Source organism: Tiliqua scincoides, chromosome 2 (assembly GCF_035046505.1).
Source record: "Tiliqua scincoides isolate rTilSci1 chromosome 2, rTilSci1.hap2, whole genome shotgun sequence".
NCBI lineage: Eukaryota > Metazoa > Chordata > Lepidosauria > Squamata > Scincidae > Tiliqua > Tiliqua scincoides.
The window spans coordinates 162,063,706-162,090,510 of record NC_089822.1 but is presented as its reverse complement, the minus strand read 5'-3'; the positions used below and the strand labels follow the sequence as shown (position 1 = coordinate 162,090,510).

The following is a 26,805-nucleotide window of genomic DNA, read 5'->3' as shown; positions in this document are numbered from 1 at the left end:
TGGGGGAGGACCTTCACATCTGATTGGTTTGTGGGAGTTTGTTCTATACATTTTGGTGACATTTAAATGTAAGAATTAATTGTTGCTCTTTTCCCCCCTGGGTGATTCCCATAATTAATTTCCCCTACAGAATAGATTACTGAAGGGCAAAAGGAATCTGTGAAGTAGGAAACAGACTCACTCCCATAGTCTTCTGTGCCAGAGGCATGGGAATACATTATTAAATGATTTGTGCTGTGTGATATAATCTAAATGATGTAGCATATGTGTCTCTAATAGTAGCAATTTAATGGTAATAGACATAGCAGCCTGTTTACAGATTTTTTTATGTTGTCACCTACCAATATGAAAAACAAAATGATATATTTTATATCTTTGTCCCTGCTAATGGGGCAAAGAGGCACCTTTCAAAGTGGTGTCCATCTTATATTTGGAAGGGAAAAACAACTGTCCCTCTTCACTCCAACATGGTGACTTTTCTAGTGGCTGATGCTGGTGTCTCTTTTGTGTCTCTTTTAGATTGTGACCCCTCTGGGGACAGGGAAACATTTACTGATTTATTTTACTATGTAAACTGCTGTGTGAATTACTCCTTTTGAAAAACAGTATATAAATACAGGTCCAGCCTATTTATACACAGATTTTTTATGCACGAATTTGACTCAACATGAATGGCCCCTGCAAATGAGAAGGAATGTGCTGATCCCTGGAGAAGGGGAAAATGCATCCCTTTAAAATCAGTTTAAAAAACTGAACAGTCCTTTAACAATAGCCTCCTTAATATGAGAGAGAGAGAGCAGCTGGCTGACAATCCAACAATCCTCCTCTCTCCAGTAGACCCCTCCCTTCCCCCTGAAAGAGATAGGTTTGCATTGGTGAAGGGAGGGGCTGAGTGTAAGCTCTCAGCTCTTTGTAAGCTCTTAGAGGAGGACTGATTGATGAATTGTCTTCTTAATGACTCTTAGAGTCAAAAGATCAGCAAGGCTGTTTTTCAATCACTAGAGCAAAGAAACTTTGTTTTTTAATTGATTTGCTATAGTGCGTTTTTTGCCATCCACGTGAGTGCTTGGAACGGAACCCACGCAAATAATTAGTCTCAACCTGTATTCTTAATAATAATATTTAGATTTGTTAGCATCCCAAATCATAGAGGCTCTGAGCCGGTTGCAATACGTTTGAACATTCTTTATTACAAATTAGATAAATTATGTTGTTGAAATACCTACATGGAAACTCAAAGAGTAAAATTTCAAAAACTTGTTCTTGATTAAGTTCATTTTGAGCCATGTTATTCATCAGGCTAAGACTGTTGAAGGGCATCAGTTTCTATAGTAACAGTTTGCAAAGTAACAAGATATTTCTTAACCCTTCTCTACTTCTCTAGCCATGTAGTTATTTCGGTACTAGTTCTCTTTTGGCCTTGGGGAATTAAGACCCCCTAAACCTTTCTGTGAACAGAGAAGTTCTACAATTGTCTCTGACTCCAGGAGTATTTGTCAGAGCAGTCAATTTGTCAGAGGTGCATTTTGAGGAGGAGACTGTAATTTTTGAATATGTAAAACAATATAATTTTTCTTAGATAGTGCGAAAGTGCTGTTGAAGTTATGTTGCAAAATAAAGCAGTATGTGAAACAGAAAGAAACCTAATAGACAGATTTGTTATCTGTATACAGGTTTGTCAGATTAAGAATGGTTCATCATTCACAATTTCAGGGAAGAAAAAAAGCCGGCTTCTTTTAACAGAATTTAAATACCATTTCTTCAGGGGTGTGAAACCCCATCTTGGCAGTTCCCTAAGCCTTACAGTTCTCTAGAGTTGCTTCTGGCTATGAACTTGTAGTTAATGTGAAGACTGGAATTACCCGGTGAGAATCTTTTGTGGGAGGTGGTTTATGTAACTTTTCAGAACTGCTTGTAGTTTCATTTGTTTCAGGCAGTTTCTTTAATTGCTGTTTGCAAGTTGTTACAGTTCTCTTGCCTGCACCTGCCTTGGCACTCCGAGTCTGGGAAAATGGCATTCCCTTATCCTCCAAGGCAGGAATCCCAGCTACTGACCCTGGGAACATCCCAGCATACAAGACAGCCTAGGTGAACCGGAAATCTAAAGGGGAAAACCAAATATCATCTCTCTTGACACTCCTTAAGCTACATATTTCTTGCCTATATTAGTAACATTATGTTCACATAACCCACATCTGTAATCACCACTTAATTAGCTTGAAGGCATAGTCACACACTTTTCTGCATGAACCCAGCATCCACCCACTGTTTTGTCCTTATGACACAGCCTGAAGCTATGAAAATATTCCCAAGGTAGAGCTTTACAGTTCAGACTTTCTGACTTAACTCTCCTTCAAAGGGGCATGTAGGAGCTAGAGCTGCTATTCCCAACCATTCTTTTTTCTTTGTTCTGGCTGTTTGATATCAATATATTGAACCCTAATAGATGGCCTCAGTGTTGAACCTAAATGTACTATGAAGTAGACTTTTCCAAACACTGTATTTGGGTATCAGCAATGGGGCATCTAGTACACAAGCCCTACGTACTGAAAGAGCCAGTAGCCCAATCCCACCGCCTCACAAATCCAAGCTGTTACTTCAGCTACCGAGGCCCCAAACTTTTACAGATGCAAATACAGAAGAGTTTGTTCAGTAGCTGAAGGCCATGGCAGGTGCTGTGCTACTCTTTCTGGATGTCACCTGTGCTGTGCTGTGCTGGTTGAATGAAAGCTGCTTCTGTCCCTGACGTGCAACTGGGATCAACTTCTTGCACACTGTTGCAGCTGCTCAAAAGCTGTGATTGCAATAACCTTTTAAAATACAATCTATGTGTGGTGGGTGATAGTAGGCATTCTTCACTTGATGGCAAAAGCCTGAGGCAGCACAAGTAAATTGATGTGAAGCTGCAACTGCCATGCAGTTATATACGCACACTGACAGTACGATCGTTGGTTGTCCCCTTGCCCCCCCCAAGCATTTCCAGCTTAGATTTTTCTTCCTTTTTATTATACGTATTTGGCTGCTATATAATAAAATTGAGCCAAAATGTGCAGCCCCATGCTTCTGTTCCCCTTTTCTCAACCTTTTCACATGGTGCGGTGTGGGAAGTGGCATTTTGGCAAATGTGGGTAGGTGAAAGGGCACCAACACTGGTTGTGAACTTGGTGGTGGTGGTAGTGGTGGCGGCGGCGGTACTCCCTAGCACAGGGGTGCTCAATACGTCGTTCGGGATCGACCAGTCGATCCCGAGGCAAAATAAGTCGATCGCGGAGCCCTGTCTGTAGGCGCGCGTGCGCACGCGCACACACACACACACACACACACACAGAGGGCTGGCAAGCCGCAGTCATCCAGCTGGGCTCCCCCCCCGAACTCTGCCCCCTCGCAGGAGCCCCCGAGCCTGCGAGGCGAGGCTGCTCAAGGCGTGCGAGGATCGCACTGGCCGCAGGGCGGAGGATCGGGGCCGAGGCTGGCCGGGCAGCTCCGGGCGCCTGGCAGGCTCCCTCCTCCGCCCCATGCTGGCTGCGGGGCTTCCTTGGGGGGCATCGGAGAAGGTGACGCCGGAGGAGGAAGAGGAGGAAGCCACGGGAGTCTGCAGAGCCGAGGACAGCCGGGGAGGAGGGAGCACAGCCCGGCAGCGGCGTGCCCGAGGAAGAGGAGGAGGAGGAGGAAGGAGCGGACCCGAGGGGATGGGCTCCCCCCGCCGCCCACCCCTGTGGGGCTGTCACAGGAGGCGATTGTGAGCTGCGCGCTTGGGTCACTGAGGCCGGCGATCCATGCGCCGCTGAGCCGGGGGGCGCACGGCACTGCTCAGGCGGCGGCCAGGAGGCGCTGCCGGCCTCGGGGGGGGGGGAGCCAAGACCCAGAGAGAGGTGGGCATGCGTGGCAAACTTCGGGCACAAAGTTGGACCGGGGTGAGGATGAGGAAGATGGTGGTGGTGGACTCCCAAATCAGACACTGGGGAGGAAAGTTCAATCGGGGGGGGGTCCTGGCTTGGAAAAGTCCCTGTTCCCCTCTTGCCTTCTTGCTCCACTCACTCTGCCCCCCCACTTGTGCCCCCCCCACTTATCCCATCCCCTCAAGATCCATTCCCCTGGCCCTCATTCATCTATTCCCCCCCCCAGCCACTTAAGCCTGAGTAAGAAGGATGGCTTGGCTAGACCACCCTAGTGTGCCACTAACGGTCCTCAGGTGTGCCCTGGGGGGTTTGGGGCAAGCTCAGGCATTACAAAGTAATTACAAGTAATTACAGGTTTAAAATAAATAAAATGTATTATTATTGTAAAATAAATAAAATATATTGTTATAAAACAATAAAATATTGTTTATTTATAAACAATAAAAATGTTTATAGTTAATTATGTTGTGTTGTGCAATATTGGCTCATGCGGTTATGCAAGGTACACCAACATACATTGTACACATAAATGTTATATGTTATGATGGTGCGAACATTGTAAAAAAACTCTGGTAGATCTCCATGCCTTGCTGGGTTTCAAAGTAGCTCTCCAGCCAAAAAAGTGTGAGCACCCCTGCCCTAGCATATCAGTGGCTAGTACCTGGCTTTTGTTGTTGTCTCTTCCTCCCACCCCCATTATTCCCTAAAGTTAAGGCAGGAAGCATTGCTCTCACTCTAGTTGATGGCAAGGCAGTGCAACGTGATGGCATAGTGTTCCTGTAAAACCAGTTACAGTGAGAAAAATACTTCCTGCCTCATTCTAGGGAATGCTGGAGAGAAAAAAAAAGGGGGGGGGAGGGACTGCCAACCACCAAGACTTTCAAGAATGCTGTCACTGCCAGGCCCTTAAAAGAGACAATGGCAGCAACAGAAAAATCCAAGATGGGGGAGAACAGTTTCAACAAAAGATTCTTTTTGGTGGAAAGGAAAATTTAATCTAAATTTTAAAATAAAGAAAATGAAGGCCTCTGAAGCCTGCTAGTTCACCCAAATAGCAGATGACCTGTATGTAGTTCCTAGAGAGTATCACTTCATAGGTGAGCAAATATCTTGATTAAATGTTGTTCTCTGTTTTTTTGTTTTTCAATGCACCTCAGTGTCAGAGAAGGATACTTGTTCAACTTTCACCAGGATATTCTAGTTTTGTGTGCACAGGGAATGTTTTTTTTCCAAAGGAGAAATGTTCATTTCCCCACCTGCAGTCTGAAATGGTATACTCCAGCAGCTCTGTTACACCACCTCGGTTATTTGTATTAATCAAGTGAAGACTGTCCTGAGAGGAGAGTCTGGCCATACAAACAATTCTTAGTTCATCCCGTATTTGAACCACATCCAGTCATGCTCCAGTTATCCAACCCATGGACCAAGCAAACACTTGTAGCTGAGTGATGATAGTTGTCCAGACTTTTATCCTCAGCCTTTGGGAATTTCATGACAGTGTAACCAGAGTGGGGAATCTGTGATGTTTTTAAAAACAGATCCTGCCCAAGCACACCCTACATGGATTTTTGAGATAAACTTTTTCTAGTGATAATTCTTCTAAACTGTTAGAAAGGTTAGACATTTTCCTTTTTAAAAAGCTTTTCTTCTTTTTATTGAATCCTTTCATTTTAACCCATTTTTGCCAAATTTTACACATTTAGTCCCTGTTGTAATGTTGGACAGAAATGGCTTAAGCACCAGCATTTATAAGGTTATGTCCTTCTGTCTGCATCTCCACTTAAAAGCGTCTCGTGCTTCAAAGTGTCAACTTATAATTCTGATAAAATATATTCATTATTAATTTCATAAAACTCTGTGATGGATAGAGTTATAAAAAGTATATGACACAAGTTGTTTTTTTTTTAAATATCCTTGGAAGTATGCAAACATTTTGGGATAAATAGGATATCTCAGAAGTCAGAACTGCGTGGATACTTGAGAGTCGCAGGTTGTTTGCATGTGTATACATGCCAGGTACTAGTTGAGAGCCCGCTGACCCCTCAGTACTAGTAGCAGTGAATGTACCATCAGGGAGTGAGCAGGGGAACTGTAGGGGGCCAGTGCAGAGTTTGCCCAGGGACTCAAACAACTTTAGCATCTCATTTTTTTTTTTTTAAAGAGAGGTTTTTCTGTAGCCTTTTATATTGTATCTGTCTTTTCCTGCATTTCAAGAGAGGGTGTAATTGCATTTACTTGCCAGAATTTAGCAATAACGTTTTATAGTTTTGCTTCAAGTTTGACTTGCAAGAGTTTTAGACATAAAACTGAAGTTGTTATTCAGCTTAGTTCTGGGGTCTGTTTTTGTGCTAGCATATTCAAAACCTTGTTGAATCCTAGTCCTAAGTTCTATTTTTACTCAATCAAAAGACTGAAAAAATGTGGTGGACATGTGTGTGGAGAATGTCCTGGCTGCTAAGTATGGAATGAGGGAGTGCTATAGCTTATTTTAATGAAAGTATAATTGGCGCTGTTTCAGCACAGTTCTTTTACATCAAGCCATTCTACATTTTTAAATTGTGAATGGAACTGTCACCCAGCCTCTGGCTCATGCAGTGAAAAACTGGGCGTTAATGATGCTGAATAAGAACATCAGAAGAGCCAAGCTGGATCAGGCCAAGGGCACATCTAGTTCAACTTCCTGTATCTCACAGTGGCCCACCAGGTGCCTCTGGGAGAACTCCAGACAATAAGATATCCAAATCCTGTTGCCACTCCCTTGCATCTGGCATATTGCAAGGAGGCATAGAGGAGGGCTGGCTGACTGATGGCATGGCCAAAAGGCCTCACATTAGGCCGCAACTTTTTTTGGAGGAGCAGCAAAATGATAAGGTGTAGTATGTCACACCCTGTGTCTGCCCACTGCCCCTTCCAGCCCACCACTGATAGAGACATTCTAGTCCATGGTTTGATCTCCTTTTGCACTCAAAGTTAGCAGGAAGAAGATCTGGGCAGTGGCAGCCCCCTTCTTCCTCTGGGAAAAAGAGGGAGAAAGCAGCCCACCACAGCGGCATTCATCTGTCCCATCTCCATACCTCTTCATGGGAAGGAAATGCAGAGCCTCCACCCCACCCTTTCCCCCTTATCTCCATTATCTGCTGCTCTGGGCACAGCCACCTTGCTTCTAGGACCTGTTTGCAATTACCCAAAAGTACAGAGTTTGCTGGACTCCCAGAATGCTCTGCAGTTCTGGGTCACTTCAAACAGGACCCAGGTAGATCAGAATATCCAAAGCTGTAGATAAAGGAAAGGGGTGGAGAGCTCTGTGCCTCAGTTGAGTTCCGCAAGCTGTATGGAGGGGCAGGTAGGTTGTCCATTAATGAACATGCAAGTGTGTTGTTTTTTGTTAATGGCAGGAATAGGAGTAATATTTTATGGCTGGCTCAGCCAGCATGCAAACACCAAGCAGGTCTGGCATAGAGATTCTGAAAGATCTTTAACTGAAGTTACCTGGAATATTGTTAATACCAGCTTTCACTCTTCAGATATTTGGTCAGCATTATCTGTTGCTGCATCTACCAGATTTTGGGGGAATATTTTTTTATGCCTTATATATCCAGCAGCACTCTAGTTTCTATGTCTGTCTAGTGCTGGACACTCTTTCTCTCGATACCGAGCTAAACAAGCGCATCGGTAAAGCAGCTACCGCGTTTTCCAGACTCACAAAGAGAGTCTGGTCCAACAAGAAGCTGAGGGAACATACCAAGATCCAGGTCTACAGAGCTTGCGTCCTGAGTACACTTCTCTGTGAACTGTGTACTCTGAGTACTACTGCAGCGAGTCATGGACTCTTCGCTCACAACAGGAGAGGAAACTGAACGCTTTCCACATGCGCTGCCTACGATGCATCCTCGGCATCACCTGGCAGGACAAAGTTCCAAACAACACAGTCCTGGAACGAGCTGGAATCCCTAGCATGTATACACTGCTGAAACAGAGACTCCTGCGTTGGCTCGGTCATGTCGTGAGAATGGATGATGGCCGGATCCCAAAGGATCTCCTCTATGGAGAACTTGTGCAAGGAAAGTGCCCTACAGGTAGACCACAGCTGCGATACAAGGACATCTGCAAGAGGGATCTGAAGGCCTTAGGAGTGGACCTCAACAGGTGGGAAACCCTGGCCTCTGAGCGGCCTGCATGGAGGCAGGCTGTGCAGCATGGCCTTTCCCAGTTTGAAGAGACACTTGGCCAACAGTGTGAGGCAAAGAGGCAAAGAAGGAAGACCCATAGCCAGGGAGACAGACCAGGGACAGACTGCACTTGCTCCCGGTGTGGAAGGGATTGTCACTCCTGAATCGGCCTTTTCAGCCACACTAGACGCTGTTCCAGAACCACCATTCAGAGCGCGATACCATAGTCTTTCAAGACTGAAGGTTGCTAACACCACTAGTCCTGGAATGTTATGCAACATTTATAACTTCTGCATTAACTTTTCCTTCTGGGAATAATGTACCCCGCAAATACTGAGTAACAGGGGTACGTCAAAATATGCCAGCAGCATCTGAGCTCCAAATCAGAAGATCTTGTAATTTTGTGGTTGTATTAAAATGGCTTTTGCATCAACTCCAAGATTCCATTGCTAGCTGGAGTGGCAGTAAACATTACAGCCCTTGGCCTCTAGACACTGTTGAAATTTCATCTGCTGTTCCAATTGGCTGCATTTATTTATGAAGACTTTCCAAGTTGTGACACCCGTCTTGGTGATGAAGTGCTAGACTGCCATAAAAGGAACTGACTGCACTCACAGATGCAAAGGAACAAATGTTCCTTCAACTCCTGAGATCCAATTAATAATTCCCACCAGAATTCCTGACACCTTGATGCTCCATTTATTATTTCTTCCTTTACAATTCTCCTGTCATAATTAGGAAGGATGTGAAATCATGACTCATAAAAGTTACAGATGTCTTTAGTGTTTGAGTTTAGAAGAATATTTTCCTTTAAACAGTTTCATTTCCATTAAAATATTTCCAGAAGTTTCAAACGCTTCATACAGAAGGTGCTATCTATGGACAATAAAGAATTAACACCTGGATTCTGGATTGCAGGCAAGAGAGTATTTCATAAATTACCTGTTCAGATCAGCTGCTTTCACAGCCCAATCCCGCTCGTTATGACAACAGAACAGCATTCCTCTGTTGTAACAGGTCACACTGTTTGTTGTGTAGCCATCAACTGTTTTGGATCTATCTCTGCTAATGGCGATGGTGGACACTGCCAGTGACCTGATCCAGAGCAGGTAAGCTGGTGCAGGGAGGGGCATATCATGAATGGGGAGCAAGGCATTCCAGGAGAGGAATGTGGGGGGGGGGCAGGGAGGGACCAGGAGGAGGTAGATATGGCAGCAATGGCACATGCTAGATCTTATCTCCTCTTTCAAAACATGTGACTATGTAGCATGCAGCTCTCTCCTTATTGGTGCAACTGCATCAGCACTGGTGGTGGGGGGGGATAGAACTGAGCCTTAGGGCCCAATCCTATCCAATTTTTCAGCACCGCTGTGGCTGTGACCACTATGTACTATATCCTACAGTGGAGGGGCAGTCACGGAGGCCTCCTCAAAGTAAGGAACATTTGTTCCCTTTCCTCAGGCTGCATCGCGATTGCATCGGTGCTGGAAAATTGGATAGGATTGAGCCCTTACTGAGATTTCCACTGAATAAATAATGTTGCTTTGCATCACCTATATTTCTATGTCCATTTATATGCTTAAATAACATTGAAATAAAGAGTTTTAAATATGTGCAACTCTGTACAGGATCACAAGTACAGGTGTGTGCCACTTAAAGACAGGGATACATTCTCCAATCCCTGTTGTTATGCAATTAGGTCATTTAGTGAACATTCAGTCCAATCTATTGCCTTTGTTGTATAAACAGACACTCCTTGCCAGACACTAGCTGGCTACACAGGCTACTGGCAATAGATTGCCTCTTCTTTGCTTTAAGATCCTCTCTGTTGTCCAAACAGACACTCTGCTTCAGGCTATGGGAGACCTGATTGCCTCATTAAGAGCATCTTTATTGTGCTTTAACCACTGTCATATATGCAGTCCTGTCCTGAAGTGAATGGTTGTTAAGCGGTGGACACCTGTGAGAATGTGAAATACTTCAGCAAATTGTGAGTGTGTTGAGAAAAGGGGTTGACAATGGTTCTAAAATGTTTAACGTCTAATGTTGTCCCTGCTTATGTCTAGGCCGTCACTTGAGTTTTGATTTTACTGAATATGCAATAGGTGCAAAATATACATCTGTTGGGCTTTCACGTGCCTATTTTTCCTGTATCGAAGTAGGGAAAAGTTACACCTGAATGTAACTTAAACCAAGTTCAAGTACCTATAACTGAAAACATCATGTATGCTTTACTGTTTACTGTAACAGAAGTTTATCGTTTACCCTATCTCCATCCCGCTCTGCTTTCTCTTGGCCCAATCCTATTTGAGCATCACACAGATGGTGGTGTGACACATCTGCCAAATCCAATGCATGTCCTGGCAACTCAACACAACATCAGTGCACTGATGCTGGCCAAATGCCAAGCCTGGCTTAGCGGTGGAACACTGGTGCAGCCCTTCCTAGGAACATCTTCAAGCTCCCATGGAAACGCCAACACAGCCTGTTATCCATGGAGCAGTTTCCTGACACTAGCACATCATCTGTGTGACATCCATTTGTCATAGGGATGATGTCTGTGGAGCCAGTCAGTGCATCCAATCAGCCCCAATCAAGGACGTGCCAAGGCAGAGGGGGGTAGGTGCATGGTCAATGAGAGGCCAATGCTAGGGAGACACCTCCTTGCCAGCCATTAGGAACGAACAGCACAGCAGAGGGCTCCATCGCATCAATGGGGAGATGCCCCAAGAACACAGCTCACACACACACCCCACAACGAAAGATACCACATCTCCCCTACCTCCTACAGAAGTCACAGTGGCATCAGCAGCAGATGAGGAAAAGCTAAGAACTGCTAGATACCCTGCACCGAAAGTTCAAGTCCCCTCATCCCACCCATATAAATGCCCACAACCAAGGGAATACTTTTTGAGCAGTGCAGGGCGTAGGTAGAAAGATAGAACCCTTGAAAGATCACAGTCACTTGGAACACACGCACCAGTGGCGTAGCTAATGATAGTGTAGCCCAGTGCCAAGTTCAAAATGTTGCCCTGGAAGTGATGTCACAACTGGAAGTGAAGTCACGCCCGGGCTTTTTAAAAAGTGAAAATTGGGAGGAACCCACCTCCTCCCCCCAGCAGCTCACCACCCACTTGCTCTGCTGCCTCCCCCAGTCAGTGGCATAGCTAAGGCATATATCTGCTACCTGAGGTCAAAGATTTTGTAGCCCCCCCTGCATGACAAAATCAAATTTAATTAATTAAATAAATAAATAAGTTATTGGTTCCATGCTGTATCACAACATCTCATTGGCACTCCGAACAATCAGTCTCACAGGTCAGTTTGGAGTTAAGCAAATCCACTTTTTGTTCCACAAGGCAGTTGTGTTTTCATTTTCTGATTAATTTACCATAACTTTTGATAGAATACATATATTCCAGTGCCATTTGTTACACTGCATTCAGCATTAAATTGCCTTTCCAATGATATATAACATGATAGCATTGTTCATACATACCAAGATTTTCACAATTTTGGTCACTAGTGTCAAGCTCAGCTGGTTGCCCCCCTAAAGCTTGATGCAGCTGCTACCCCCTGCACCTCCTTAGCTATGCCACTGACACACACACACACACACACCCTCCATGGTAAGGGTGTCAGTTTCTATGGTGATAATTTCCTGCTAGAAGGAAACCTTTTATCAGAGTAGGGATTGGGTTGAGTCACAAGGAGAGCATGAACAGTAGCACTCCGGCAAAGCAAACTGCACAAAGGCACAAACTGGGAGCCAGGCAAGACAGGTTTGACCCCAGCCAAGAACCTTCCCCTTACCATTCTTTTACCTGTTTATGGATTCTTACAGTAAATCAGCTACAGGCCAGTATTTAACTCAACCTAGTACATGAGTTAATGTACTGATCACATGACAAACCAGTGATGCTGTGATAGGCAGATATAGGTGATCACTCTGCAAACACCTCTGCCTGATTGCCACTTTGCTGTGTAATGTTTATTCTTCAGTAATCTGTATCATAATGATATTGACAGAGATCAGATGATATTTGAACTTAAATAATTCATTACCAAGTGTGCTATGTCACACAAGTTTTGGCAGTTTTCTTTAAGACTTAACAATGATTAATGACTTGGACTTTCTATTCTGCCAACCAAGTATCCCAAGGAAAAAAGGACCTTAACTGTCAAATGTGAAAGTAGAATAAGGATTCCTGTTTTAGTTAAGCCACACATGAGCTTGGCTTTTTAGCTCTTGCGAAGTCATTTATAGAACTTGGCTAGCCAACAGTGCAATAATCAATCTGTCATCTCTGGAGACCAAGCTGCTACAAATCTTAGTTTAGGTGAAAAGTTAAAGAATTTGATTAGTTGGTCTCAACTCAGGTCCCATTTTCCCACAATGAACAGTTTGGCACAAGCTGTAGTCTTTTGTTATGAGAGGCCCAAATTTGAAATGGGGGAAATTTCTGTTCACAATCAAAGTATCTTGACAGTGCTAAGTGTGCTGGCTTAGACATGTCATTCCCGTGTCTAGCAAGCCCTGTTCTCCATATAGTGACAGAAGCATAGTCTTAAATCATACGGACCTTTCCAGTCAATGTGAATGCTTCCAGCTGAACAAAATGTCATCTCAACAAGAATGAGGGCATAGGAGAGCCTTGCTGGATCAGGCCAGAGGCCCATAATCTAGCATTCTGCTTCCAGGAGTGGCCAACCAGATGCCTCTGAGAAGCCCACAAGCAGATTTAGGCTTCAATTCTGCACTTACCTGAGAGTAAGCCCACTGAACATAGTGGGACTTCTGAATATACATGAATAGGATTGCATTGTTTGGCAAATTGCTCTCCCTGTTGGCTGTCCCCAGCATTTGACTGTCAGCAGTATGCTGCCTGGGAACGTGGAGCTTCAATATGGCTTTTACATTTTTGCTTTCCTTGTACGCCTTGGTCACGTGATTGCCCACTTACATTTTTCCCAACTCGCTGATGTTCTTTTGAAATGTGGAGAGCAGAACTGCATGTGGCATTCTGAGTGCAACTACACCACAGAGTTATAAAAAAGCTTTTTTCTGTTTTCAGTGTCTTTCCTAATAATACCTTGCATGGAATTTGTCTTTTTTTCCACCATGAGTTTGTTTTCATTCTCCAGTAGAAGCTCAAGCGGAGCAGTAACTTTCCTCACCAGGCAGCGGGGAGGCTTTTCAGGACAGGGGGAAGGTGGGGTGGGGGCAGAACGGGGTGTCGGGAGGGTGGAACAAGGGGAGGATCGAGCCCATGAGGGGGTGGGGATGGCAGCAGAGGCTGCCGCCAACTCCTTTACCCCCTCCCTAACCATGGAGACTGACATGAGTCTCCTTGGTTCTGTGCCCAAGTGGGTGTAGATCAGAGTAGACTGATCAGGATCACCAAGGCACAACATGGGGTAAGGAAACTGTTGTTCCCTTACCCCGAAGAGACTTCAAACAACATCTGTGTTCCCACAGGATACGTTGGTGGCCATTTCAGCACTATTGTCTTCCTGGGCGCCAGGTTTAGGATTGGACCCTTAAAGTTCTCAGTGGGTTCTTGGAAAGTGCAATTTTAGGCTATTGCTCATAATCATATGCACATAGAACTAGTTCCCAACTTGGCCTTTAAGTCATGAACATTAAATTAACAAGCAATCAGTTTATTTTATCTAGCAGTGACAGGTTAGTTTTAAACATAATTTGGAATCTTATTTGAAATATGGTGAAATAATCCTCAGTGTAAATGTATGTTCTCGGCTATGATCATTTTTCTTTATGCTATAGCAGGCAATAACTTTCTGAAATATTACTTTTAGTGGGATGATTGCTTAAGAAAACACACAAAACATAATAGAAGATGGTGAGAAATGGTCTTAAAAGGAGAACATAAATTGTTGCAAGCCAAACAGAACTTGTTTTACCAAATTAGACCAAAGGGACTGGATGTGGTGGAATGTGGTGGAAATGTGTGCCCTGGATTTGTTAAGTGCACAAGTTGCTAATCCTATCTTCTTCTTTGAATTTGCAGATGTTATGGTGCCATAACCATGTGGCTTCAACATTTCAGATAGGTCTAGTAGTATTTGCTTATGTTATCTGATGTGTATAAATGACATATTGGAATTTTATTTTGAAAGTGCAGACATAAAAATGCACTCAAGCATTAGGACATCTGCTATTCTAAACCTTCCATGTTAGCTATACTGTCAGGTTTACAGCTGTGTTGAAGAGAGTTATTTTCCACTCCAGCTTTTCTCTTTGGCTTCTACAACAGTTGGTGTTTTATTCATGATAGATGTCTGTGTGTCCATGCTGAATTTTAATCTTAATTGAAGAGGTCCGTTCTGTGATGTTTCAGACCCATTACGGATATGTCCTTGCAAGGTTGATCAAGAATTTAATTTTCAATGGAGCTTTGCCTCCCTCCCCCAATATGGTGAAAAGTAGCAAGTTCTCCTCAGCACTCCAAAGCCCAGACCCATGGCTCTCTCACACCCATACACCAGACCATCATCTTCATGCATCCTTGCCTAGAGACATGTAACAACTTTTTGGATTATTTTGTCAGAGAGATCATTAATAAGGTAAGAACATAAGAATATAAGAACAGCCCCACTGGATCAGGCCATAGGCCCATCTAGTCCAGCTTCCTGTATCTCACAGTGGCTCACCAAATGCCCCAGGGAGCACACCAGATAACAAGAGACCTCATCCTGGTGCCCTCCCCTACATCTGGCATTCTGACTTAACCCATTCCTAAAATCAGGAGGTTGCGCATACACATCATGGCTTGTACCCCATAATGGATTTTTCCTCCAGAAACTCGTCCAATCCCCTTTTAAAGGCGTCTAGGCTAGACGCCAGCACCACATCCTGTGGCAAGGAGTTCCACAGACCGACCACGCGCTGAGTAAAGAAATATTTTCTTTTGTCTGTCCTAACCCGCCCAACACTCAATTTTAGTGGATGTCCCCTGGTTCTGGTATTATGTGAGAGTGTAAAGAGCATCTCCCTATCCACTCTGTCCATCCCCTGCATAATTTTGTATGTCTCAATCATGTCCCCCCTCATGCGTCTCTTTTCTAGGCTGAAGAGGCCCAAACGCCGTAGCCTTTCCTCAGAAGGAAGGTGCCCCAGCCCCGTAATCATCTTAGTCGCTCTCTTTTGCACCTTTTCCATTTCCACTATGTCTTTTTTGAGATGCGGCGACCAGAACTGGACACAATACTCCAGGTGTGGCCTTACCATCGATTTGTACAACGGCATTATAATACTAACCGTTTTGTTCTCAATACCCTTCCTAATGATCCCAAGCATAGAATTGGCCTTCTTCACTGCCGCCGCACATTGGGTCGACACTTTCATCGACCTGTCCACCACCACCCCAAGATCTCTCTCCTGATCTGTCACAGACAGCTCAGAACCCATCAGCCTATATCTAAAGTTTTGATTTTTTGCCCCAATGTGCATGACTTTACACTTACTGACATTGAAGCGCATCTGCCATTTTGCTGCCCATTCTGCCAGTCTGGAGAGATCCTTCTGGAGCTCCTCACAATCACTTCTGGTCTTTACCACTCGGAAAAGTTTGGTGTCGTCTGCAAACTTAGCCACTTCACTGCTCAACCCTGTCTCCAGGTCATTTATGAAGAGGTTGAAAAGCACCGGTCCCAGGACAGATCCTTGGGGCACACCGCTTTTCACCTCTCTCCACTGTGAAAATTGCCCATTGACACCCACTCTCTGCTTCCTGGCCTCCAACCAGTTCTCAATCCATGAGAGGACCTGTCCTCTAATTCCCTGACTGTGGAGTTTTTTCAGTAGCCTTTGGTGAGGGTCAAACGCCTTCTGAAAGTCCAGATATATAATGTCCACGGGTTCTCCCGCATCCACATGCCTGTTGACCTTTTCAAAGAATTCTATAAGGTTTGTGAGGCAAGACTTACCCTTACAGAAGCCATGCTGACTCTCCCTCAGCAAGGCCTGTTCGTCTATGTGTTTTGAGATCCTATCTTTGATGAGGCATTCCACCATCTTACCCGGTATGGATGTTAGGCTGACCGGCCTATAGTTTCCCGGGTCCCCCCTCTTTCCCTTTTTAAAAATAGTACATATGCATGTTGCTTTTCTGCTTCTAGTTTGTTTGCTGGTGTTGTTTAAGTAGGATTATTTTACATGTTAGCTTTTAGCCAAAAGGCAGGCTATAAATATTTTAAATTAAAATACTGCACAGATTGATTTGGAGACATTCAGACAGCATGCAACCCCCACATTTTGTGGTGATGCCAATTTATGTTAGATTTTAAAATGTCCTTACTGCCTTTCCAAGCACATGAAGAAGCTAACAAAATAATAAAAATGTCTAGATAAAACAGCCACAGCTTTAAAAAAAAAAAATCACAACTATAGTAGTAGCAACCATCTTACTCAGGCCTTCTTCCAGGGGCTTAGGACAACTAGTATAAGGCCCTGCCTTTCCCCACTGACATTTCCTCTCAGTGTAAGTATTTCCAGTAGGTCCTACCTGGAAGAGCTGAGCAGGGTGGTGTCTTTCAGGACCAAATGCTCCCTGGAATAAGCAGTATCCAGACCATGAAAGGCTTGATCAACAGCTTGAATTGGGCCTGGTTTCTTGCGAACTGCCAGTGGTGTTTCCACCCCCTAGGTTAGTGTGTTTCCACCTCCCTAGGCTAGTCAGGTGTTTCCATCTCCCTAGACTAGTCAAAAGACATACTTTGAGTCAGCTGCAGCTTCTGAGTTATCTTCAACAGCAGCCTTACGTGATATTGCAAACAAGAGGATGATCATAGTTAGATATTTAATTTCCAGGAGAGGTTTGGGGTAATGTATCACAAGTCACTAGTGATATCACAAGTCACTGGTGTATTACAAGTCACTGGTGATGGTATAGTGCTTGATCCAGGTTCAGATTCCCGCTCAACCATGAAGCTTCCTGGGTGGCCTTGGGCCAGTCACTATCTTTCAGCCTAACATACCTCACAGGGTTGTTGTGAGGATAAAAGGAGAGAAAGAACTATACCTTGACTTTCATTGCTTAGTTCTTTTCACCATTATCAATTAAACCACATTTCAGATTTTGTCCACATGCTTCCTCTTTCACCTGATATCATCCAATCTTCCACAGTGTTCATTGATGTTCTTAAGTTTGTTTATCTTTATTTCTGTTCATTTAGGTTTTGCACACATTCACTTGTGCAATATAGATATTTACATTTTTCACTAGCCAAAATAAATTTGCATGAGGTTCTGCTTTGACATTCCCCCATTTTTTGACTTTCATCCATGCTCTGGTGTCTAACCAGATGAAAGTGCAAGATATTGCTGTTATGTACACCACCCTGAGCTCCTTGGAGGAAGGGTGGTATAACATCTGAAAAATAAAATAAATACATATTTAAATATGAAAGTGCAATCTAGAAACTACACTCCAAACTGCACATGTGCTCTAGTAAAGCAACAGGGACTTCATTGATAACTGGTTCTTTTCCAAAGCACTCAGGTCTTCTGTTGAGCATCACTTCCATTTTATCTGGATCCAGACCCAACCTACCTCTCATCACGTAAGTGATCTTGACTATAGAGGGACCATTTGGGCCCACCCAATTGTTCTCCTTCTCCCCCCATCCATCAGAGTCCAACTTCTTGCTTTCAAATTGGGTAGATGGAGTTATTTCAGTTTCTGATGTTTTCTGGGGTTGTATCCCTGTTTATATGTAGGTTTGGTTGCAGGCATTAAAAGAAGACTAATAACTTATATTGATTGAGCAGTGACAGAGCATTGTTTTGTGAAGGGCTGTAAACTTACTGGAAAAGCAGTGTGGGATAACATGGCATATTTGGGTGCAAAGAATGTCAGCTGGAGAATGAAATTCCAGGCAAGATGATGTGTCCCTGTTTCAACTTCCATGGGAAAATGAAATGAAGCAAAGCTTGTGATGAGTGGGTGTGAAACAAGTAGTAAAAGATGTTTCAGATCATTACGGTCTTGCAAGCCTGTGTTTCTGTTGAGAATGTTGCTCATTAACTATGAAATGCATGTGTAGAGAAGTAAATTAACATGGACATTTTACAGATGAATTGTTTGGCATGATGGTAGGGATGAAGCAGTCATACTTTTGACATGGAACAAGCGTGTCTGTTTAGCTATCCTCTCGCCTCTACTCAAGTCAATGTATCTATTCTGTCAGAAAGTATTATCTCTTCCATAAGACATTTTCTGAGCATTTAAGAACCGAACCTTCCATTTGGTGTTACTTATTTTCTGGCAAGCGCAATTTAGGACAGAAGGGAGATGATGAGCAGAGGGGCCAAGGAAGTTGGGCCCTAAAGCGTTGTCTTGATTGACAGCTCTTGTGCCTCTCTCTGGTAGGAAGAAATTCTTTGGAGGATCCTAAATTTAGTTCTATATGTATTTTTTTTTTTTAGTTATTCATAACTCTGCAGGTTATGGAAAAAATACGCCAGTTTTTTTCAGGGACAAGAGAAAACCCTCTGTTCAGTTTTCTGCCTCTAAAAGTCATTTAGATTTCTTAAGAGTCCTCCTCTAAAATAGAAATCCATGAATAGCCCCAGCAAATGTGCAGTGTGTTAACTTGTGGAAGACTAGCCTTTGGAAAGAGAGTACATTTTATACAGGGTCCAATTAGTTCTGCTATATTTGAGCACTTAAGAAACAAGCAATTACACAACACCTCAGGCTGGGGAACGCATTGTTGGGTGTTTTGTTATTTTTTTCCCTGTCCTTTCCCTTTCTCCAAGTCTCCAGTGAAATGGAATCTGGTTTAGTCATAAAAAACAAATATTGGTGTCAGATGGTGGCTAATATTTTACAGTAGTGCCAATTTCTGAACTGGAATGTACCAGCGTGTAAAGTATAAATTATTGTGCAGTAGCAATTTCCATGCAGTGTTATTTCTTGGAATGTGTGCTAGGTTTTCCAGCATTTCACAAGCTGCTCAGCGTATCAGGGGTTGGGTCAGCAGTGTGTAGGTTACTCAACTCTTTTCAGTTTCAGATGTGAGGTATTTTCTTCCCTTTTTAAACTATGAGTAGAGGTGTTTGGAAAGGGTGTTATTTTGCTTACTCAGAAGTAAGCCCATTGTGTTCAGTAGGACTTAGGCTGTAATCCTTTTTTACTCACGGGAAACAAACACCTCTAGCTATGACATTTCAAATATCTTTCTTGCAAACTGTGAACGTTAAAGATATTATGCAAATATGTTGGTTATGTCTCAGTTCACTTGCAAAATTTGCTTTATTGGAAGTGTGAGTTTATGCATATCTACTCAGCAGAGTTCCCCATTGAGTTCAGTGGGACTTACTTCCTAAGTAAATATGCATCAGATTGCAGCCTCAGAGCACAATCCTATGTGTGTCTACTCAGAAGTAAGTTCCTCTTATTTCAATGGGACTTACTCTCAGGTTACTATGAGCCTTAGGCTTCAGACTTATCCACACTTACCTGGGAGTGAGCCCCATTGACTACAGTGAGACTTATTTCTGAGTAGGTACATGTAGAACTGGGCTCTTAGTTTGCTTTCTGAAGGATTGATTGTGTTCTAAGGCAGTATCACATTGGTAGCAGGCACCAGCAGGCAGTGTTGGGAACTCAAGCCAGGTGTTTGCTGACTGTTTTCATTGTGTGAAAAACCTTGTGGGGCCAGCATTCCAATGGCAAGCAGTAGGGAGTTCCAGCTGGTAGGCAGGGAAGGGTTAATGAATCAAGCGGGATGGAGGAGGCAGAAGTGAGCTCTTTTTCCCAATCTCTGATTGGATAGGAAGGAAGGAGCAGATGATCATTGGACAAAGGATGGACATTCAGATATTTGTATTGGCTGGGGGAGAGCAGGAGGAGGAGCCCAAGGGCCCAAGCCCAAGGGCCTCCTTGGGCCCAAGGAGGAGCCCAAGCTTACAATTGACTGCAGAAGCCCAGGGAGGCAGGAGAAAACTCTTTTGCCTGATTCTGCTTTCCATCCTTATAGCTTCTTGGCTCTGTTGTTACTTGGGAGAGCAACCCTCATTGAATGACTGGCTAAAGTGGGACTACTTCTGAGTAGGGCTGCCAAGGATCGTGTTGTCCTGCTAAGCCTCCCAGCTGCTGCGTGTGACCCTCCTCCCTCTTGCTGCTTCTGTCCCAGCTTTTACTCAGTCCCTCCCATCCTTCCCACCCTTACAGATGGGCAGGGACAGCAGGGGAGTGAGTAAAGAGAACTCCCACATACACACAGAACCCAGCAGCAGCTGAGTTCTTTCCATGGCGGACTTTTTAAAGCAACTCAACTCATTAGAATCACTCAAGGGTGACTCAGAGACTCGGAAAGTGCCCCTCGTTAAGACTCTTTTTCGAGTTGAGTCGCGGGGGGCAATGACTATGCGACTTGACTCGAGTCAAGCCCTGCTGGTTTTTCCCAACAGAAGGGTGGACTCGGAGTAGTAGTCTTGACATACCGGTTGTAGATTCCCATATCTGGCATGTTAAAACTAGTGGCACAAAGTTGCAGGTCTTGAGAATGGTGAAAATCTACAACTACCGTGCAAACCAGTTACAGAAATTCTGATGCTAAAATCACCTCATCTAGGCCTGAAGAATACAGCTCCCCTGTATCTGCAGGGGATACTTTCCAAGACACTCTATATATACATTGTTTTTCATTTGCCCAGGCACCCGCACAACCTTACTTGGACAACTTCTCCACAACCAAGTGAGGTTTCCCCATAACTTTTCCTGTTGCCGCTTCCACTTCCCCTCCTCCCATTGATCACTTTTCCCAGCCCCAGCTGCTTTTTCCAGTGGCTCCCATACACCAGGGAGCGCAGAACCACCTTCAACCAATGGGGTGAAAGCAGGAAAGCCAAAATATGTCAGAATGAGTGCTGGAGAGACGCACCTCACTGCACTGGTAAAATGCAGAAAATTTTTTAAAAATATTTTTGATCCATAGAAACTGGATCTGCAGATACTGGATGGGGGGCTGCTGTAATTGATGTACTATCTGATTTCCTACTAGTTCTATGAAACTAGTTTTCCACTTTTATTTTTTGCAAGTACATACCATTCCACCCCATGAGCCACTGCCACTGCCAAATATCACCTTTACAAAACTTTTCCAAGTACCATGGCCACCAGATTGCCCCACAGTTGTCCTTGCAGTAATGAAATGTAGTTGTGGAAGAGCTAGTACTGCATGTTGTTTGGTGCCAACATGGGATGGTTGTTTGGTCTTTTTCTAAGGAGCTCAAAGCAACTGATATACAATTCTGAGGGGGAGGGGGGCTCTCATCCAGACCCTGTTCAGAGCCAGATTCCTTTCAGTAACTGAACTGTATCATTTGCCTTCAGACAGTTTTCTTGGCCAGAACCCTTTGGGTCCCATGCATGTATTCTGTTCCAAGAAGAACTCTAGGTGTTGACTCCAACTAGAAGGATCTGTGCAGTATGAGCTGAAAGTATCCTAGCAGCTACATGTCAGGAGTCTTCATCTCCCAGAGACATCCAGTTTAATATTTAAACAGGAGAGTATTTCCCCAGTGACAGCTTTCAGCTCCTCTGGCAACGCTGCTAGCCTGTGTTTTATGTGCGAGTCTGTTTGGAATGCACTGTGCCTCGCTGAAGTTGATTCTCTCCCTCTCACTTCTCTTTCCCAATTTCTCAGGGGAACCATCTGGACACACCGTGTCTTGTTTCTGGAAGAGAGAGTCCTCAGTCGCTGGACAACCTTCACCATTTGGAATGCTGGCAAGCAAGGCAGGAGGCTTTTTAGGAGTTTATCTCCAACTAACCAGAAAAAAGTGAGTTTGTGAGAACAATTGGAAAAGTGGGTCCCACACACACTAATGTCAAAGCATGTGGCTGTACACTCAAGTTTGAAAGAAAACTTGTCTCTTCTGTCTTGGTCTGCTCCCCCCTTTCTGGGTGCTTTGTTCCCATGGTTTCAAAGGCCCCAGTGTATCTGGATCGTTCTGGCCCATTGCAACTGCCCACCTCCCAGCCACGCCACCTTATTCTCTCCCTGTCCTGACCACTTGGGCTGTTCCCACGTTCTGGTTGAACAGCTCAAACCCCGCCCAGCCTTGAACTCATGACCCACAAGCACTTGGCTCCTGAGACACTGAGGTCCATGCAAACACAGCCACTATGTTGCTAGGCCTGTCAGGGTTCCCTCCACCACTCAGGAAAGCTGGTGAGCCTGGCCATTTACAGTAATATGAGCTCAGCTAACCGTCACAGTCTTCGCCTAGCCTATCTCACAGGGTTGTTGTGATAATAAAAGGAGGGGAAGGAGCCGTGTTCACTACCTTGAGCTATTTGGAAGGGTGGTATATAAATGTGATAAAATAATTCATTCCTTGTCAAATGCATTCTTTTTCCAATTCGAAGAATTTGAATATGTATATAGCGTATATAACATCTCTTGCAGATGGAAGGCTATTAATCTTACATGAGGGGATGTGGGTAATGTAAATGGGAGCCAATTTCTTTCTAAGTTTATGTATAGGCTTTTATGTGCAAAAAAGGATCATTTTGGGAAGCAAGCCACCTCTCATTGTCACTTTATTTTTTCTTATAGCTTTAAAGTAAAGGATCCAGGGCTAACATCAGTGGGCTGTTTCCTAAGAGCAGGCTTGAAATGTTCATGTTTTCTCAAATAAGTTTGCTTGTTGGGAATGGACAAACAAGGAGAAAATGTGAGAGATTAGACTTCCCATTCAGAAAATGAAATGTACGTTCACAGATAGACCACTAGCTGCAGCATTGCAAATTTTCTATAGATGGGTTTATTTAACAAAGATATATATGCTGTATCACTTGAGCTGGATCCAAGGATGGGTGCAACTCTAAAAATGAAGGTGACTAGTGCACTGAGATCTATAATTTATTCAATAATATTTATTAAGCATCAAAGATGCATGAGTCTATATAAAACAAAATGTTAAAAGACCTTGTCCACAGACTTACAGCTATGGTCCAGCTGTAGTAAATTCAGCTGAAACCTGAATTTTTCATCTCTTTAGAAAGCATGCTTTTGTATAGGGGTCCTTGCTTTTATTGTAATTACATCTAAATATATTTTGCACCAGAAAATTCAGTTCCATATAGTGCTAGCACATTGAAAGCTCTTCTGTCCCTCAAAATTTCGTTACAAAAATCTTTTTGATTTTTCCATTGCCCATCCATTGGTCTTATTATATTGTATTCTTCAGTTTGTGTGCTGACTTCTTGGAGCCTTCTGAATCAGCTAAAAATCTGATGCCACACATTTGGATTTGCATGTTGTTCACCCTAACTATGAGCTATTTTAACATAAAGTTTTTAGAACATACTTTGGATAAATATGTGCTCATCTGTTTTCGGGACCCACACATGGGGAGTGGGGGAAGGAGTCAATTTATTTGGGCCGGGAGATAGGGGGGGTGGAAGAGCTCACACTGAAATAAACTGAGGCTAAACTGTAGCTCACACGTGAGGATATGAATTGGAAACTTATTTCTGTGTGTCTATGTCCAGCTTGTATGTATGTATCTATGTCTTATTGTCCAGCTCGTGTGACATTTGCTGGAGCCAGTCAGAAGCCGTGTTGGAGCCAAACAAGCAACATTGTAAACAGCGAATTGCTGACCTAGGCCCCTCTCTAGAATAGAGAGGCTGTTCTTGTGCTGCAGTTAAATTAGGATTCGTAGTTGGACAGAGAGATTGGTGCTTTCTGTTGTGACATAATCTCTGAAGAACTACAAGTTCCAGAGGAGTTCCTTGGGCATAGTCACGTGAGAGGAATAGCAGATGAGAAGGACAAAGCACTGTAATAAGGGATATTTTTTTTTAAATTTACCTATGTTTGGTGACAGTGTCAGCAAAACCTGGAATGACCATGCTAACATCACCTATGGGTCCCCGGTCAGGTGTCTACCCTCCTTAAGAGGGTAGTGCTCAATTGAAAGTTGGGAACTGCTAGTCTAGGAGAAGGAGGAGCTGTGTAAGAGTGTATCTATGTATGTAACATATTTAAGACATTTTTATTCTGACTCTTCCAAGCTCGAGGTAACCCATACAACATCCATAATTGCACATGTAAATTAAGTCATTATATTCTGTGCTTTCTTGCATGTCAGTAGCATATCTGTATATTGAAGTGATGAACTTTGGACCATGGAAAAGGAATTAATTTCTGACCATCTGACTATTTCTGATCACTGAAGCAGAGAGAGAGAGAGAGAATATGGTTTGACTCGCATCTTACTTGTACAAGTACATGGATCTAGATCTGGTGAAAGCTTGTCCAGTGCTTTATGTCCAGACCACCTCCCTGGTCTGCAAAATATAGCAACCAAGGGATTATTGCCAGCATGAGAAACTGAAGGGCTGAACACATGCAAATGATTATTTCTTTTAAAACTGACAGACTTGTCCACTCCAAAATGTTGAGTCATCTTAGTCACTTGAGTGCAGTTTGCAAAATTGTTTGATGTTGCTATGGAAATTTCATCATTTTTCTCCTTTGTTTCGCAATGCATTCTATGAAATCCCTTCCTTTGCTTTCATTTGTCATGGTTTCCAGCTGATGAAACTGTTTAGAGACGGAGGGGGAAGGGTGCATCTGTTGACCTTGCACAAGGAAAGGTCTCTGAAATGCAAGGCAGCAACCCATCCCCGGGCTCTCTTTTGCAGCCTGTTGTTTGTTTAGCTTTTCACTTATCAGTGAAAATACTGGCAGCTGTGAGAGCAAGGCACAGTTTTCCAAGCCTGGCTTGCAATTGGTGCAGTGGTCTCTGACAAATAGTTATGTCTTGTATAACAATACATGTACAACATCCAGGGAAGCCACCCATGGAGAGGTGATGGTGCAAGAGTGGAATGAGGCAGCTGCCTGTCTGTGGTGTGTCCATCAGCCGCGTCAGCTTTTCCTGCTGCTACAGAAAGGAGAAGCCCTTCCCACTGCTAATGTGGCTCTGATTAGCAGAGATGCTGACATTCTTCCAAGCTGCCCTTTGCATAACATTTGCTTTGGCAACCCTGCAGTCCAGGATATCATTTTGCTTCTGTCAAGGTTGTAATTAGGCTTTTCCCCCCTTTCTGCTGCTATTGAAAATGACTGAGAATATTAACCAATTCAGTACTGAATATTTATGTCTTGCTGCATTCTGTGGAAAGCAGCTTGTGCCTCTAGCACATGTATGAAAGGGAGAGAATCTCATGGCATACTGGCTTTGGCTGCAGCCCTGTGCATGCTTTCCTGGGAGTAAAGGAAAGGGAGTAAAGGGAGTTCATTGGGTTCAGTGGGACTTCTGAGTATTAGATTGAGCTGTAAATCAGGATGTCCCTGGTTGAAATCTTATTTGACTTTTCATTGATTGATTGTATATTCCATGCTTAAAAATTAAAAATGAGGAGCAAATGAACACCTTCAGCAAAGCTATTGTGCAAGGCTTCCATTGGCTATCTCTGCTGCTGACCCAGCTAGCTCAAATTGGCTCAGCAGGAGTTAAGGACCACTCTCCAGCCGCCAAGTGTCAGTAGAAGAGAAGGGAACCCAGGTTATCCCTCCAGTGGTCATCCCCGCAATAGCTTCTCAACATCATCTACCAGCAACAGATATAAAGGGGAACCTGTCATTTCTATATCCTCTAACTTACTAAAGACTTAGTTCTATTGATAACATTTTCTATTAATAAGTGTAAATATTTGGGATACACTAGTTGCAACATTGATTTTGTTTGATGCACTGAGCACACCTAATGGAAAAGTGAGCTATAAATTAAACAGAGAATAGCTACAGGTGGAAAAAGTCATATTGTGCCCACAGAATCAGTCTTAGGTAGGTTCATGTGTGTAATCATTTTAGTCACTCTCTTTTGCACCTTTTCCATTTCCACTATGTCCTTTTTGAGATGTGGCAACCAGAACTGGACACAATACTCCAGGTGTGGCCTTACCATTGATTTGTACAACAGCATTATAATATTAGCCGTTTTGTTCTCAATACCTTTTCTAATGATCCCAAGCATAGAATTGGCCTTCTTTACTTCCGTAGCACATTGGGTTGACACTTTCATCGACCTATCCACCACCACCCCAAGATCTCTCTCCTGATCTGTCACAGATAGCTCAGAACCCATTAGCATATATGTGAAGTTTTGATTTTTTGCCCCAATGTGCACGACTTTACACTTACTTATATTGAAATGCATCTGTCATTTTGCTGCCCATTCTGCCAGTTTAGAGAGATCCTTCCGGAGCTCCTCACAATTGCTTCTAGTCTTCACCACTCGGAAAACCTTGGTGTCGTCTGCAAACTTAGCCACCTCTGCTCAACCCTGTCTCCTTGTCATTTATGAACAGGTTGAAAAGCACTAGTCCCAGGACAGATCCTTGGGGCACACCACTTTTCACCTCTCTCCATTGTGAAAATTGTTCATTAACACCCACTCTGTTTCCTGGTCTTCAACCAGTTCCCAGTCCATGAGAGAACCTGCCTTCTAATTTCCTGACTGTGGACTTTTCTCAGTAGCCTTGGGTGAGGGACTGTGTCAGACGCCTTCTGAAAGTCCAGATGCAGTAGGGTTGATTGGCATAGCATTGGGCTCCTAGTTTCCTAGCTATACTCTGATTCATGGTGTTGCATGGTGATAGCATTTCTACAAGGGTGAAGTTGAACAGACTCTTTTTCTGTTCACCTCAGGCTTGCAGCTGTAGATGGAAACCAAGCCATTTATGGGA

At 43.7% G+C, this 26,805-nt stretch overlaps 1 protein-coding gene across 2 annotated transcripts in view; it reads left to right on the top strand.

The window, feature by feature from the left end:
* B3GNTL1 (UDP-GlcNAc:betaGal beta-1,3-N-acetylglucosaminyltransferase like 1) overlaps nucleotides 1–26,805 on the top strand; it is a 228,675-nt gene that overhangs the window by 182,546 nt on the left and 19,324 nt on the right. For both annotated transcript variants that reach the window (XM_066618586.1, XM_066618585.1), the window contains exon 9: nucleotides 21,746–21,881. In XM_066618586.1, the coding sequence (XP_066474683.1) occupies nucleotides 21,746–21,881 (136 nt within the window). The remainder of the gene's footprint in view (nucleotides 1–21,745; nucleotides 21,882–26,805) is intronic.